General features: G+C 40.1%; 1 protein-coding gene across 2 annotated transcripts; it reads right to left on the bottom strand.

Moving 5' to 3' along the window:
* Positions 1 to 743: 743 nt before the first annotated feature.
* On the bottom strand, positions 744 to 14,583 carry RRM2B (ribonucleotide reductase regulatory TP53 inducible subunit M2B). Of its 2 annotated transcripts, XM_007443571.4 has the most exons (9): positions 14,188 to 14,583; positions 11,933 to 12,082; positions 10,527 to 10,643; positions 9,281 to 9,414; positions 8,470 to 8,564; positions 7,148 to 7,281; positions 6,358 to 6,462; positions 5,540 to 5,653; positions 744 to 2,955 (listed from the first exon to the last, which is right to left on the bottom strand). In XM_007443571.4, exons 1-9 carry the CDS (start codon positions 14,248 to 14,250, stop codon positions 2,803 to 2,805), a joined length of 1,065 nt encoding a protein of 354 aa, XP_007443633.1. In that variant the 5' UTR covers positions 14,251 to 14,583; the 3' UTR covers positions 744 to 2,802. The 2 variants fall into 2 exon arrangements, with proteins under 2 accessions (XP_007443633.1, XP_025032270.1); XM_025176502.2 differs by lacking the exon at positions 6,358 to 6,462.
* Between the last annotated feature and the right edge of the window lie 653 nt (positions 14,584 to 15,236).

Raw genomic sequence — 15,236 nt, 5'->3', positions numbered from 1 at the left:
TTGGCTTTTCTGCCAGGCTCTGGGTCAGACAATTTGTGAACTCACTTGAAGGGTTGTTAACTAAATTTTGAGTGAATTCACAAATGTGCTATCATTGTATTTGATCCTGCACTATTTAATTACGTCTTTAACAAGTATGCTGCAGAAATTAGCCAACCGTATTTTAGGCATGAGTGTAGTTAAACCCAGGCAGTGTACTTAGGCTGTGTTCGGAGCATCATGTGAACTTAAGCAGCCAGGTTAATTCAGTAAGCATGCTAGACTAAAAAAATGGTTGGATAATTTCTGCCTCAGTGTTAATAGGGTGTGTAAATAATTTCAAATGCATGTTCAGAGTGCCCCATTTGAGTGCAAAACAGCTATTTTGGGCATCAGATGGACTGTATCACTTCGGAAATGTTTTGTACTTCAACAGCTGTTTCATTTTCAAAATGCTCTGTTTTGATCCTGGAACGTTTCCAAAATGATTAAACCAGCCCATCTGACACTCAAAACAGCTGTTTCACTCTTGCAAACTTGAAACAGGACATTCCAAGGTCAACATGGACTGAATTTGAGACGTTCTGCATAAGCCTAATTCTTCTACTGTCTCTGGCATCTTGGGAATTGAATCTGGGCTTGGGGCATATGTTTCCACACTCAGCTTTAGAGTGTGGCTAAGAGCTTTGTGCAAATTGTGGCATGCTATCTACTCAATGGGTACAAACAGAAAACTCACAAATGAAGACCATAGAGTTTGTTCTCTCAATTTTTATTTAAATAATCTTGTATTTTTCTAAAAAGTATGAGTAACAAACTAAGAAGCATTCTTTACGTTATCCATTCTAGTTCATATTTATGACATTTTACTGGTGAAAAAAATAAATAATAAACTCAACAACTGAAAAGATTTTACAAGGCTTAATGTAAGTTTTATAAGGCAACTGGGCAAATTCATTAATAAAACAACTAAATCAGAGTCTTATGCATGAAAGAAGCTATCTTTGAAAAAACTTTAAAATACACCGAACAAAATATCTCATCATGTACTTCCCTGTCTTGGTTCAAAAGGCCTGTTTCCTTCACTTCAATGTAGACAGCATTCAAGACCAAATACATTTGCACATACCAAGAAAGAGAAAGCTTTATAAACTTCAAATCTTTAACATGTAGTGTTTAAGGAGTCACACTGACAGTACAATCGTAGACATATTTACCTTAATGTAAAACTTGCTGAGTTTAGTGGTAACTGACTTTCTAACATTTTTTTTTTCATATTCCAGTTTTTGGAAAAGGAATATTGCAGCTATTTCAGATTCAAAGCTACAGTAGGTTCAAATAATACACTATTCAGTAACCCACAATTAACTGTGATCAAACATCACAAACACACCTTATAATAGCTTAGCACAATGTGTCAAAACCCATCAATTCCTAACAATATTAGGGTGTGATTTATTTCATCCTTGTGATATGTTTCACCCTCAAATTGTGATTCCATTTGGACTGGAACAGTTATGAATAACAATCTATAACCTGAGGATTAAGGGAACTGAAGTCCAAGATATCTGGAGGTTACTAGGTATAAACCTCCAGTAGAAGACACAATGATATCCTGAGCCCCATTACATTATCTCTGCCTCCCACCCACCCCATTTACTGGATGTCCATACACCAAGCTCGACCAAATTGGGTTTTCCAATTCATCTGTTTTTCATTGCTTACATGCTAAATAAGGAACAGAAGCTTAAACTTTATCCTACTATATACATTGTAGCTAAGTTCATATGACATCATTATGCATGAATTATTAAATTACCCCAGTTTTCTAGGTTCATATGACACACTAAACCAAAAACTAATGGTAAGGTCTGGGTTTGTGCAATACACTAACTTAAAATGCCCTGGATAGTTTTTGAATCAGTGTGTCATATAAACACAGATACCGTTCACACATTACATCAAGGAATGATTTGCTGACTAAATCAAAACAGCTACATTTGCATAACAAAAACAAGCTATATTGGTTCATCATGCTGAATAAGCCAAACCTTTACATAAAGGAATCAGTTCTATGCTATGTGAGTTGCTGCAGTCACGTTTATAGCCAAAAGTATTCAGGCCAAATGAAAAATCCCTCCAAAACATTTTATGTCAGATGTTGTGCTATTTTGACTAACCAAAATGAATGATGGTATAAAGTGCTAGTGTCATCTTATTCATTATCCCAAGCACAGATTGTTCTTACGTAAAAAAAAAGTCTCTCTCAAGTCAACTTCGATACCTGCTGATTACATGGTTGTGTCTACGTCGCTGTCTTTGAAACAATACAGAAGTAGTTTGCCACTGCCTAGGATGTTTTCCAAATCTAGTTTACAGTCTTAAGCTTCTCTGGTGGCCTCCCATCCAAGCTTTAACCAAGTCTTATGCTGGAACATCCCTTTAAGTACAAAGGAATATGTCCTTCAACTCAGTTCAATTCAAGAACTAAGCTAGGAAGAAACCTTATAGTGTAATCATTCTCCTCATCATAAAACCTTTCCACTCTAATAATGGGATTGGATTTTAACAAAATGATCAGCAGCCGAACTTTGTTCTACGTCACAATATAGTTTTATAAAAGTTGCATGATTTTACAGAACAAATTGTTGTTAAGACGGTATGCACACAACTTGTAATATATTTATAGAAACTTTTCTATCAACCATCAATAGTTAAGATATTCCTAGAATACCCTACTTGGATTACAAGAAGCAGAAGCTTCTTGTAGTAATTGATGGTGAATGTGTAGGTTGGCTTTGTCAGTCTTCCAAGAAGGCAGCATCAGAAGTCAGCATCTAAAGTAAATACCTTATTATTTGCTTTAGCCATAACTGCAAAACGTTGATACTCTGAAACCCTCCTCTCAAAGAAATTGGTTTTTCCTTCCAGTGAAATGTTCTCCATGAAGTCAAAAGGGTTTTCTGCTTGAAAGACCTAAGAAAACCAAACTTATTATTAAAACACAGCTACTGAATGAGGCACTCCAAGGACAAATCAGTCTTTGGTGATTGCTAGAGAGCATTTCCACTTAACCTCCCTCAAAAGTTTGGTTTCTTCATCTTTGACTGATAAGGATGACCAGGAACAAGCCAAGATTTTTCAAGTTTTTTACAAGCCTTCAATCTGTAAGGATTGACAGATCTTTCTACTTTGCCTTCTATATTCACATTTTTTCAAGCACCACTTGTTCTATCACATTTCCATGTCAGTTTGCATTTTTAAAAAAATACATGAAAATTCATAATGTTTTTAAATGCACAAACATTTGTATACTTTTGTGTGCATTTATCTCTACTAAGCATTTGTATATTATCTTTGTCTTCAATTCTCTTTCATTCCTTGTATTGTATTGTATTCAGTTTTGAACAAAGAATACTGTGAAATTCAAAGAAATGCAAATTAAGTTGGTTGGTATTAAACTGCAAACAAAACAAATTTTGCCCCACCTCTACTTATCTGTCTCTATGGTTGCTCCTTAATCAATATTATTTCCCCTGCACAGTTGCTGCCTATCTATTTTCAAAACTTTTATAAAACATATGAAAAACCTGGAATCAAAATCCCAATATAGTACTGGATTTTATATAATACCGTATTCATAATGTAGACATAACACCAAACCCCACATTAGCTGTCAATCTCTCTTTCTCCTGCATTGCAATTTTCCTTTTATTTCTGCTGCTTCCCAAAAAACGCTCATTTGCATTAGACAAACCAGATGGGAACAAACTCTACAATGCCAACAAGAATTGTCAATCACTTCAAGCCTGCTTTGGATGAAACAGTAAATAATTGTTTGCCAAGAGCATGGAAGTAAAAGTAGGATATGGAAGGAGTTAATATGTGAGCCCAAGTTTTCTAACGGCTCGCTGACATAGTGCCAATATTGACTTCTTTCTACCGTTGTTTCAAACAAGCTTATATTGTACCACACGTGTTCTGAAGGATGAACATGGATGTGTCATAGCCACTAACATTTACCCAGTTCAACATATTAAAATTATTATTATTAATAATATACTGCCTGATTCCCAACAACTCCTGGCAGTTACAAGTAAAAACATTAAAAACGAGAGAAAAGTACAATCTTTTACATCTCTATGTAACAATTAACATCTCTATGGCATTTTTCTGTGATCACAACCGAGTTGTGGGGTATCTATCTTCTGAAAGCCTCTTTGGTACCTTCTCTAACTTTTATTCTATAGCTAAGCTTTGTTTAAATCAGACAAGGTACTAATTTATATGATAAGCTTTAATGATCAATATTTTGTTCGGTTTTTATTTATTGCTGTTATTTTTCAAAATTTATCTTTGCCCGTTTTGTTCTTTCCAATTCAACAGAATGATGCAAAAGTAATTATGTAAAGGGGGCGGGGGCTTGTTCATTAGCCCATCAGCTCCAAAACTGGACAGAATAGGACCAAATTTGCTATGGAAGGGAGCAATCAGTCCAAATACTGGCTGTACCTGGACAGGGTCAGCACGGAAAAAATCCCCCCCCCATTGTTCTAAGCCCCCTTCCCTCTTCCCTCCTGGTCACGTGGAACAGAATAGATCCTATGCCCATCCCGTGCTTCCTAGCACACACGTATACACTGCCACCACATGAGGGGAGAAAAGAGACACACACAGATGCAACAAGTTCCTTCACTACAGTACACAAAATAAAATACAGATGCCTGTTATGGCTATAAATGGAAAGGCACTGGAGAAAACTCCAGACGCTGTGCTTTGCACCCTTTCCCTATCACGATAAAACTACTTTTAAATTACTTAGGCCAGCCTTCCCAAAAAAAAGTGCCTTTCAGATGCCCTTCAACTCAGAATTCCCGTGAAAAGTCATGTTGGTTGAGAATTCCAAGCCGATGTCTTAGATAGAGGCAGTCCTCGGGTTAAGAACGTCTGATTTACAAACAGCTCGTAACAGGCTGCCTATCGCTGCCGATGAACCACTGAAGGCATGTAATGTTTTCATGAACCGCTGAAGCCGCACATTTTTAATATACAGCCTGTTTACAGCGGCTTTCAGTGGTTTGTGAAAACATTGTGTGGCTTCAGTGGTTCATCGGCTTAAGGAAGGAGAACACTGTCTGTCATTTTTAGTAATTGGCAACCTGTTCGTAAGTACGAGTTCCGATTTACATACAAATTCAAGTTAAAGACAAACTTAGGAACAGATCTTGTTCTTAACCTGCGGACTGCCTGTACCTCAAGATACCAAGCTTGATATAGGCCATTGTGAAGTTTGGCTTTTCCACCTGTGGAAAATCGGGATGTAAGCGTTTTAAAATAAAATGGTGTTAAGCTTGTAAGTATGCAGTAAATTGCAAGAAAATATGATAAATGAAATAGGCATTAGCTTTACTTACAGATACACATACTACTCATACACAAATGCAGAACAAATATTATTTTTGTTGCAAGACAAAGTTCAGACACTACCTTGAAACAGATTTAGGCAAAGTTCTCTTCACAGACCAAAGTTCAGTGCAAATACTTTCCTGAGTTACTTTACCTTAGGGAAACCCAGTTCCAGGAGTAACCTATCAGCCACAAATTCAATGTATTGTTTCATCAGAGTGCAATTCATTCCAATCAATCTGACAGGCAAAGCCTCTGTCAAGAACTCCTGCAATATTAGGAAAAAGTGAAATTATTTCAGAGGAATACAAGAATAATTTCCTAGTTTGATTCACATGTGTAACATAAAATAGAAGCTATTATACCATCAGAATTCTGGAACTGTGAGTCATTGTGATGTAGTGCTTAATGTTGAACAAGGACCAGTGAGATCTGGGTTCTACTTCCATAAAGCCACAAATTTTATTTGGCCATTATGAAAAGTTTCCACCAGGGAAACCTACATATATCCTACCAAAGCCTTAGGAGCAGCCCCAGAAACCTCTAAAAGTTGCCACAAATTATAATTAAAATTAATTACAAATTATTGTTAAAATTAAAAATTAATCACTTTAATTGTGGCTTATAAACCATGGTTTACGGTTTAGGATATTGTGTGAACTCAGCCAATTGTGCCTTATTCATCAACCAGTGGCTTGACCTTTATACAGTGCACTTTGGAATAATCACAGCAGCAAACCACAATGGATATAAAACTTCAGCAGGGCTGTTGTTTGCATAACACACTAAATCACAACTAGTCCACCACATTTTAACCTATAGGATTTGTCACATTATGGTGTATGTTGTGCAAATTCAGATTTGTACATCATATTTAAGTTCATCATGGGGCAAATGATTTTGCAAACACAGCCTACATTATTTTGAGGTTGACCACAACTTTGTCCTGGCACAGATGTCTGATCTCCTCACCTTTTCAATTTCGACTGCATTGACAATTATCTCTTTCACCCTTCCCTCCAAAGGTTTATTCACTAAATACTGAAAAATCAGGCAAGCAAAGTCACAGTGAAGCCCCTTAAAGAAATAAACAGGACAGAAACATAAGAAATTGACTTATCTCTTTTGAAAAAAGAGAGCCACAGTTTTCATGTGAGAACTCCTTTAAGGGTTTAGAGCTTATTTTTAAAAGTTAAAATAATCCATCAACAATGCACATTAACAGCAATGATTTAAAATGTTTTTTTAAACTTAACATAAAATAAGATATACATTAATTAATCTTATCTACATCTAAGATGTCTCAAGATTGACATCCCTTGCCTAATTCACAAATATGCTTTTCACACCCATGGAAATCTACTCCTTGTAACTACAGTTTATACCATTTCTGATTCAGAAGTCATATTTATTCCCCACCCAATATCTTAAATACAAGAGCAATATGTTCTAGACTGGGAAAACTCAATTCCCATCCTACCAAAAATATTAGTAGGATTGGGAAGTACGTGTTTTCCCAGTCTAGAATATATTGCTGTTCTAAAAAATATTGGTAGGATTAACAATATTCTTGTTAAGCAGCATCCTACTGTGGTTTTCATTTTAGATTTCAATGATGTATGAATCATCATCATCATGGTAATAATAAATTACACTTGCAGGCTGTCCGACTCTCAACAAATAAGAGAGTCTATGGGTAATACTGCTTCTCTGAAAGCATCAGATTTAATCTTACTTAAAACATTTTTGCCCCACACCTTACTTCATCTCTGCTAATAAGTTCATTGGAGAAAGTAAGGCCTGGCATTAACCCTCTCTTCTTGAGCCAAAATATTGCTGCAAAAGCACCAGAAAAGAAGATTCCTTCGACAGCAGCAAACGCAACCACTCTTTCACCTGTTTCAAAAAGATAAGAAATTTTCTAGTTATCAGACAATGAATGAACCTTCTCCAAATTGTAGAAAAGAAGAAAACAGTCTTCTTGAACATATGAATGAACATTTGCAGGTGTCAGGATTCAGTCTGGGATGGAAGTCAAACTCCCTGACTTACAACGCTTGTTGTCTGTCGCTAAATGCGTGTTCGTTGATTATACTTGTTCCTGGGGTAGGACATATTCATATGCTTAGAGGAACTGTCTGTAGCTTCAGGGAGAAAGATACAGGAAACAACAGTTTCTAACAACAGCATGGGACCATCTTTTGAAGGGGTGTATGTGTGTGTGTAAGTCAAAGTCCAGCAATCAACAGCTGGCTTCTCATCTACTGAATCTGACCTTTTGCAGATTACAATAAGAGCAGGATCCTTCCAGTTATTATGGCATCCTTGACTTTTCAAACAAGGACAGCAAAGAGGGAAACGAAGCCTCTGTTCACACAACACACATACCCACAATTAACTGAACTACTGTTTAGTCAATTAACCCAACTTCATGGGTTCACATAACACACTGAACTATGAACTAATCACAGAGGCTGAGTCAACATAATGCACTAGAATTATAGTTTGTGGTTCAATGTGTGTCATATGGATACAGTTCATACTTATTAACATGTTCCAGTCTTTCCTCTTTCTTCAAATGAGAGGGGACTGGGGGAAGTAAAAAAATTCAAGATGGTGGCCACGACTGCACAATCAGAGCCCTACCTCTTTTATATTTATGTGTGACGTTGCTGCATGTACAAAAAGGGCAGAGCTCTGAGTACACAGGCAAGGCCACCATCTTGACTTTTCTGAATCCCTTCCTATGGACGCTTCTGCTCTGCTCTCCTCAAGTCTGGAAGGCAAGGAAAGTAAACATAGCAGATGAGAAAATATAGATGCTTTCCTCCAGTCTTTCTTTTCCAGCAGAAAGTCTAAGATTAAAATCATCCTGGAAAAGGGAATTGTCCTCTTCAATTGCACTCTTAGCCTTTTCCACTTAGCATATGACTGGGTTCCTGCAGTCCACTTTCCTATCGCTAGAATATCCATTCCTCAGAATTTCCCAAAGCTAATGTTCAAAGCCCAGTGAATCCCATTCTGATCCACAGCAGCTTCCCCCACCCCCACCTCATGAAGAACACATACAACAGAGGCACCTACCAAAAGTGGCCTCCCTGTCTGTTATCCACCTGAGTGCCCAGTCTGCTTTCTTCCTGACACACGGCATTGTTTCAATAGCATTAAATAAAAAGTCCCTGGGGAGGGGGAGGGAATGGGGGGAAACCAAAAGATAACAAATCTGAGCAGTGAGACTGACACAAAAGCATATACCAATTGCTCTGAAGAATTAGGTTACATCCAAGGGTAGCAAGAGTGCTTTCAACACAGCACCTGCATTTCCCACAGATACATGATACAATGATCTTCTGAAACTACACAAGCATATGGTAGAAATCTCTTCTGCAGTTTGAGCAAAGGTTAAAAACCAAACATTTTCCAGGAATTGCTATTGCTGTCTAAACACAAGAAGATCTCTATATACTTCACCGTGGAAGTGACTCACCACATGAGTGACACGACTATTTTAGTTCTGAACGTTAAAGCGATTTTTCCATTTGCTTCTTTTCCATTTCTCCAGAAGAAATTAAAAGCATCTGCTTCCACTTCTAATGACAGCAGTTGGGCCCATTATAATTAGTAAGAATAAGCCAAGATCTGAAACTGCAATTTACTATTCATAATTTAATTTTGATTTCTTGAATTTGGATGTTACAGGAAATACTGGTTTGCTTAAAATCAAGTAGAGACTCTCCTTCTCATAAGTGTAAAAAATACAAGTTTCCAGTGATATAAGTTCTTGCAGTGGTAAACCATGGCCTCCCATTATACCTGGACCAGACCATACATGAAAATTTCACAAAGAAACAAATATATAAGTCCTCTACATAGTGGCAATACTTACAGTAATTACCTTTTCTCGGGATCTTTGATGTAAGTGTCTATTAGCAAACTATACATCTCGGAGTGAACATTTTCTATTGCTATCTGGAAGCCATAGAAACAGCGAGCTTCTGGGATCTGTACTTCTTGGCTAAAACGTTCTACCTGCCAATGAAAGAAGGTCAGATCTCTAAATGTTCTTCCGGGACCAGGTTCACACCCTGCACTAGGCCATGATGTCTTATATAAACCACTGTTCTCCCCCAAAGCTTCCAGAAGAGCATCTCTGGATAAACTGAATATGCTATATACCTGTATGAGAATCCCAGTGTGATTAGTACAAACTTCATGAAAGGTAAGTACTCACAGGAGTATACACGAATGCTCCCCGTGACAGACAACAGGTATGTCTGCTGTGTTCTGCAATGGCACGTCAGTACCATGGACTAGTTTATAAAGCTTTTATAACCATCATGCTAAGCATTTATTAATCTTATGGGCAAACATTTGTCAGCTAAACTATGTGAAAAACAGGTTTATCAGTGGAATACCTTTCCTGTGAAATCTGCAGTGTGTGTACAGGCATTATCTCATCATGCATACCTAGATAACAGTTTGTGCTTTGATTTCCTACTTTTTACACTAAAGTTCATGTAGTGATTAAACATGGCTTCAGCCTGATTCAGTGTATACAACCATGCATCATGCTAAACCAAAATCACAATTTATAAACCACAATAATGGGATTCACAGAACAAGCTAAGCCCAAACCTCCTCAAAACTGAAATGAAAGTCAGTATGGCTGGAACAGTTAAAAGAATATTCTGCACTTCCATCTGTTATCTATAATAATATCTCCCAAGCTTTCCTATGTTCTAATTCCTCTAGGTTGTTGCTTCTTAAACTTTTTTCTCTCAGGACCCCTTCCCACATTTAAGAATTATGGAGGACCCCAAAAGAGCTTTTGTTTGTATGGGTTATATTTATCAATATTTACCATATTAAAAATTAAAATTGATGCATTTGCTGCCACTACTGCTTCTCATGATTGTTTGATGGGATTTTAATATTGTATTATTTTTCAGCATAGGCTGGCAAATAATTTTGATTTCGAGGGAGGATCCCCAGGAGTCCTAGGACCACACTTTAAGAAACACTGCTCTAGATGTTCAACAAGCACATGCAAAGCACAATTACAAACAGATGTTTGATTGCATGCAATGAAAAAGAACCACAGCATCAAAGTATTACAAAATACATCACAGGAAGCATCTCACCAAGTTTTCATTTACAATTCCATCACTGGCAGCAAAAAAAGCCAGGATATGTGAAATAAAGTATTTCTCTTCTGGTTTTAGGTTGTCCCAGTGAGGAAGATCCTTTGACAAGTCAACCTTTACAAGAAAGAAGAAACATAGATTACATACTTGATATTGTCATTGTTCACTGATCACTCTGAAACACAAAATAAATGCCTATGGGAATGTAATCCCTATAGCTTCAAACAGGGGCATCCACAGGGGGAGCGGTTTTGATAAAGTTGGCAGCTGTGACCTCATCATCAAAGCCCCACCCCTTTTTACACATCTCAAAATGCAGATTAAAAAGGGGCGGGGCATCAGCCACACACTCTTGCTGCCATCTTGACTTGCTTTTAATTCCCTTTGCAGATTCCCCTGGCTTCTAGCCGCCTTCCCCCATGGGGCATCTCCTAAATGTAATGGATTAGTATCCTCATCATCCTCTGCCAGGACGGTCTGGGGATAACTGGAGTTGCATCCTAATCATCCGGTGGGCGTACACTAGTTTACTAGAGACTTCTCTGCCTAAGTTTACAGATGACCTACTACTACCAGAGAGGGAAAGGCAGTGAACAGACACACTACTCATTGTACGATTTATTTCAGGAATCCCTTCTACCCCTGAACAATATCGCTGCCCTGCTACAAAACAAAAACAAGTAAACACAACCCTCATACATTTCACTCCTCGTGCAAGCAGGTGGTGTAGTTGGTTGTTTGCATGCAATGGTGGCTGCCAATTTATAATGGGAAGTGACTCGTCCTTGAAAGCATGTTACACTGAATGCAAAGGAACTGTGTGTACTAGAATACCAGGCCAGTGAACAGAATTGCTTCTGCGCCTTTGCTTCTGCTGCTTGGCTGCCTTACAGGCTAAATAGCCAAGGGCTGGCAGTCTTTAAGGCTTGAAGGATCTACTGTAGGGTTTGAGTTTCGCCACATGGACCAAGGCGCAAAGTACTTTTTCCGCCAAGATGGAAATAAAGGAATGGACTACTTATGCTCTGGCTAGAAACCTGTGATCGCTACTAGATATTGATCACACTCCTTGCACAAAAAAACTTTTTCACTCCGGTATTCAAGCCCTTTTCCTGTTGCTAGTGTTAGGCTAGGGGTGGGCGATCCACATGCAGCTTCCAGCATCCCATCCGCAACCCCCATAAAAGTTACGGTTGAACATTTCAAGCCTTTACTTTTAAGGTTAGGGGCTAAGGAACAAACTGAATGTTTAAGTCTTGCAGACATCATGGTATCATTGTTCACACCCTGATGGCCCCAAGATAGGACAGAAAGAGGAAATGGAGCCCCCAGACTGACAATGTGGCCCACCCTTGTGTTAGGCCACTGGTCACCTGCTGCAGCTAGCCGTCCATACAACTCACCTCTTCTGCTGTCCAGAAGGAAGCCTGAGCCTGCTTGTACATTTTCCATATATCAGGGTACTGGATTGGGAAGATGACAAATCGATGGGGGTTTTTTCTTAAGAGAGGTTCCTCATTCGATTTTAAGCTATTTTCATCTGAGGACAATTGCTAAAGAAAAAGCAAGAAATCATATATGTGCCATTTTCAACAATACCACAGACCTTCTTTAGCTTTCATCTAAGGAAAACAAGTGGATCCTATCATTCTAAACTTCATAATGATATTAATCTTTCCTTTCTCAATCCAGAAGCTATCCCTGCATGGACTTTCTGAGCTGGTCACATATGGATTCGCTGCAAGACTGTCTTCATGGGGACAATTTAGAACGAGTACTGGAATACAGCTTTCAGGAATTCACTGAGTGTATGCATTGCAGACAAGGATAACAATACCAACAACACTCACCCACAGACTCTGTTGTACGCTTTTAGCATGAGCTTTCTTGTAGCACACTTTGAGGGGACCCTCTTATGTTGCACTGTTAATCCAGGCTTTGCAATCACAACTACCACAGCTTAAAGCATTTGGGGAAATCAAGTCAAACCCAGGTATCTTTGATGCCAGGCTGTCCCATCTAAAAGTTGGAAGCCAGTAATATAGATATACAGAAGATAGCAGCTCTTCTTGGCCATCCAGCTTAGAACAATGTTAACAATCTAAAGCCTAAATAAGCCTCAAACCCCTCAGAGATCATTTCCAGGCTACAGATCTGTAATGTCTTTTATATTCATCCAACCATTGTTGTGCAAAATAACAGTAATGTGGAGAAGCTTTTATGTCATTTCAGTGAAGGCTGGGTGATGCTCTGAAGACATGGGAAGTTGCTACTGCCTGTTGACTTTATACTACTTGTATACCTAACTGTACTGTGTTTTACTTGCAGGCTTACAAATTGCCTACCCACCACAGAATCAGAATTTAAGATTCAGGTGCCTAGCTTTGGGCTAGGCTGGTTGGAGCTCCTTGTTGGGTGTATGATATGTTTGTTATTAGATGGATTTGCCATTTTTCTTACTGTTATCTATATACTACTAAAACTCTCTTTGTGTTTATCTGTTTGCCTGTTTGTACCCTCAAGTTAGCCCAACAGTGCATTATACCACAACAATTTTTGAATCAAGGTACCTAAAATCCGCTAACTTAAAAAAGGTGTAAAAATTCTGGGACCCATTACCCTTGTGGAATTGAAATGTCCACAATGTTCAGAGCAGTTTTATTCACAAAATTTTGTCCGTTGCAGCTTCCTTGGGGTTACGTGATCGTGATTTCTGATGCTCCCTGCCAGCTTCCCACAAGCAAAGTCAATGGGGAAGCCAGCAGAAATCAGAAGTCACTCCTGCTCCCACTGTTTTGCCTGCCCGTGGTCATTCTGTTCATCTGTTGACTTATAATATTGACTTACTACTGAGGTTCACGGGATTGTCCAGCATTGTGCTAAAAAAAATAGGGTCAACATAATATTTAATGTTCATTCTGGTCACATGGTTGCACCACCTTTCTCTCCAAGGAGGACTCATTGGGTCACAAGGCTGTCTAGTTTGCTCTATTTTTTATTGTGTGTTTTGTTTTACACTGTGAGCTGCCCACAGTCAATTTGAGTCAGGTGGTGTCTAAATAAATAAATAAAATATTTCCGATGCCCTTTTTAAATAAAATATGGGACAAATGCATAGCCAATCTCTGACAACGGTGGTATCACACAGCATACCAAAAGACAGGGGAAAAAAACACAATTTGGGCAAAGTTCAGCTGCTTCGACTTGGTCAAACATTTTAATTTTTATGCCACCTCTGTAACAATGAAGGAGCATACAGAGATTTGCCAAGTACCTATACAATAACGATGCCTGTTGAAGCAAGATCAATAACCGCTAAATGCTTGACAAACTATAAAAAGTAAGTCTTGACAGCTTTTGTGAACCCGAGCGGATGGAGGCCGCGCAACGTCAGGAAACCATCTTCCCACGAATTGCGCACAGAGGCTCTCAAGGAGGGAGCGGGAATCCCACGCACGCCGGCCACTTTCTCCAACGTGGAGCCCGCCCCACGTGTGGCTGGCCCGATCCCACGCGCTGCATTCAGAAGCGCCACAATGAGCCGATCCCGCCGCAGCTTTGGCCCCGCCTGATCCGACGCGCCTTTACGCCTCGCAAGTTTGTGCCGAAGGAGGCGCCCTCCAAAGGACCTCCGCCGGGCTGCGGGGCTCCCGCTTACCTCGCTGCCTCCCGGCCCAGCTGGCCCGCACGACCCAGGGAAGCAGCCGCGGCGCTCGCCCATGGCGTCCGGCCCGGCTCCTTCCGGCGCCCAGAAGCCAGCGGCGGAGAGGGGCGGGCGCGGAGAGCTCGCCGTTCCTCCGCCTCTTCTCCGCCTCCTCCCGGGGCGAGACTGTGGGCGGCTGCGGAGAGCACGGCGGGAACTGCGCAGTAGATCCAAATTAGAGCCGAGCGAGGCCTATTCCCCAGCCAACTTCCTTGCTTCGGCCTTGCTTCGGAACTTGGTCTCGTTCTTCCCCGCGCGGGCGCTGTGCTGCGTCTCGACGCGACAGCGCATCTGGCGCGTGCCTGGGGGTGTGTGTGTGGCACGAGGATGTCTGCGGGGCTGAGCCTGCTGTTGATGTAGTAGTGGGGGCGGCCTTGCAAGATGGGGTGGGGTGGAGGTGGGAGTTGCCCATTCATAAAATGGCTGCCAGAGACCCATAACCAGATACAGAACAGTGCTTTATCAGCATCCTGCTTGATGCTCCGTCAGGCCCCCTGCCCTGGACTCTCCCACTATCCTCTTCCAGGACACCAGCTTCTAAACCAAGCTGTGGTTTGCAATTACCCAGAATTTTACTTTTTTTAAAGAAGGGGTATCAGGCCCATTTGTGGCCCAGAGCTGCTGTTCTTGGAAATCACCATACTAGTGGAATCTCGTGCTTTGCTTGCACTATGCCAGCTTTCTCTTTTGTTTTATTTTGAATTAAAACTTGTTCAATGTAAAAAGTAAGATGGGGCAGGGACTTTAGTGGGAGCTGAGTGTCAGAAAACGACAGACACGGGTTCGGTTATCCAGTAGACAGAAGTTTTTATTGGGCACGTTTGCAAAGGTGGGTCCCTCCCGCAGCAATGGAGGAACCCCGAAGCAAGGTCTGACAGGTTTTTATACCCCCTATCTGTCCTCCCCCTCCTACGAGGGCTTGGCTCACAATCTCACCTTTTTTACCGCCCCGGAGCGCTGCTAATTAACCGCAAAACCGCAGACATTCCACTTTCCGAATCCAA

This window comes from Python bivittatus, unplaced genomic scaffold, assembly GCF_059951505.1.
Source record: "Python bivittatus isolate LINGU-HERP-01145 unplaced genomic scaffold, Pbiv_v1 ctg000590_np1212, whole genome shotgun sequence".
Lineage (NCBI taxonomy): Eukaryota > Metazoa > Chordata > Lepidosauria > Squamata > Pythonidae > Python > Python bivittatus.
This window is presented reverse-complemented; position numbering and strand designations above follow the sequence as displayed.

Coding starts and splice junctions, on each gene's coding strand:
- RRM2B (XM_007443571.4), bottom strand. CDS start 14,250: ATGGGCGAGCGCCGCGGCTGCTTCCCTGGGTCGTGCGGGCCAGCTGGG. Junction 10,644..11,932: donor CCTTCTGGACAGCAGAAGAG/GTGAGTTGTATG, acceptor TTTCTTGTAAAG/GTTGACTTGTCAAAGGATCT. Junction 5,654..6,357: donor ATGCAGTCGAAATTGAAAAG/GTGAGGAGATCA, acceptor CTAATATTGCAG/GAGTTCTTGACAGAGGCTTT.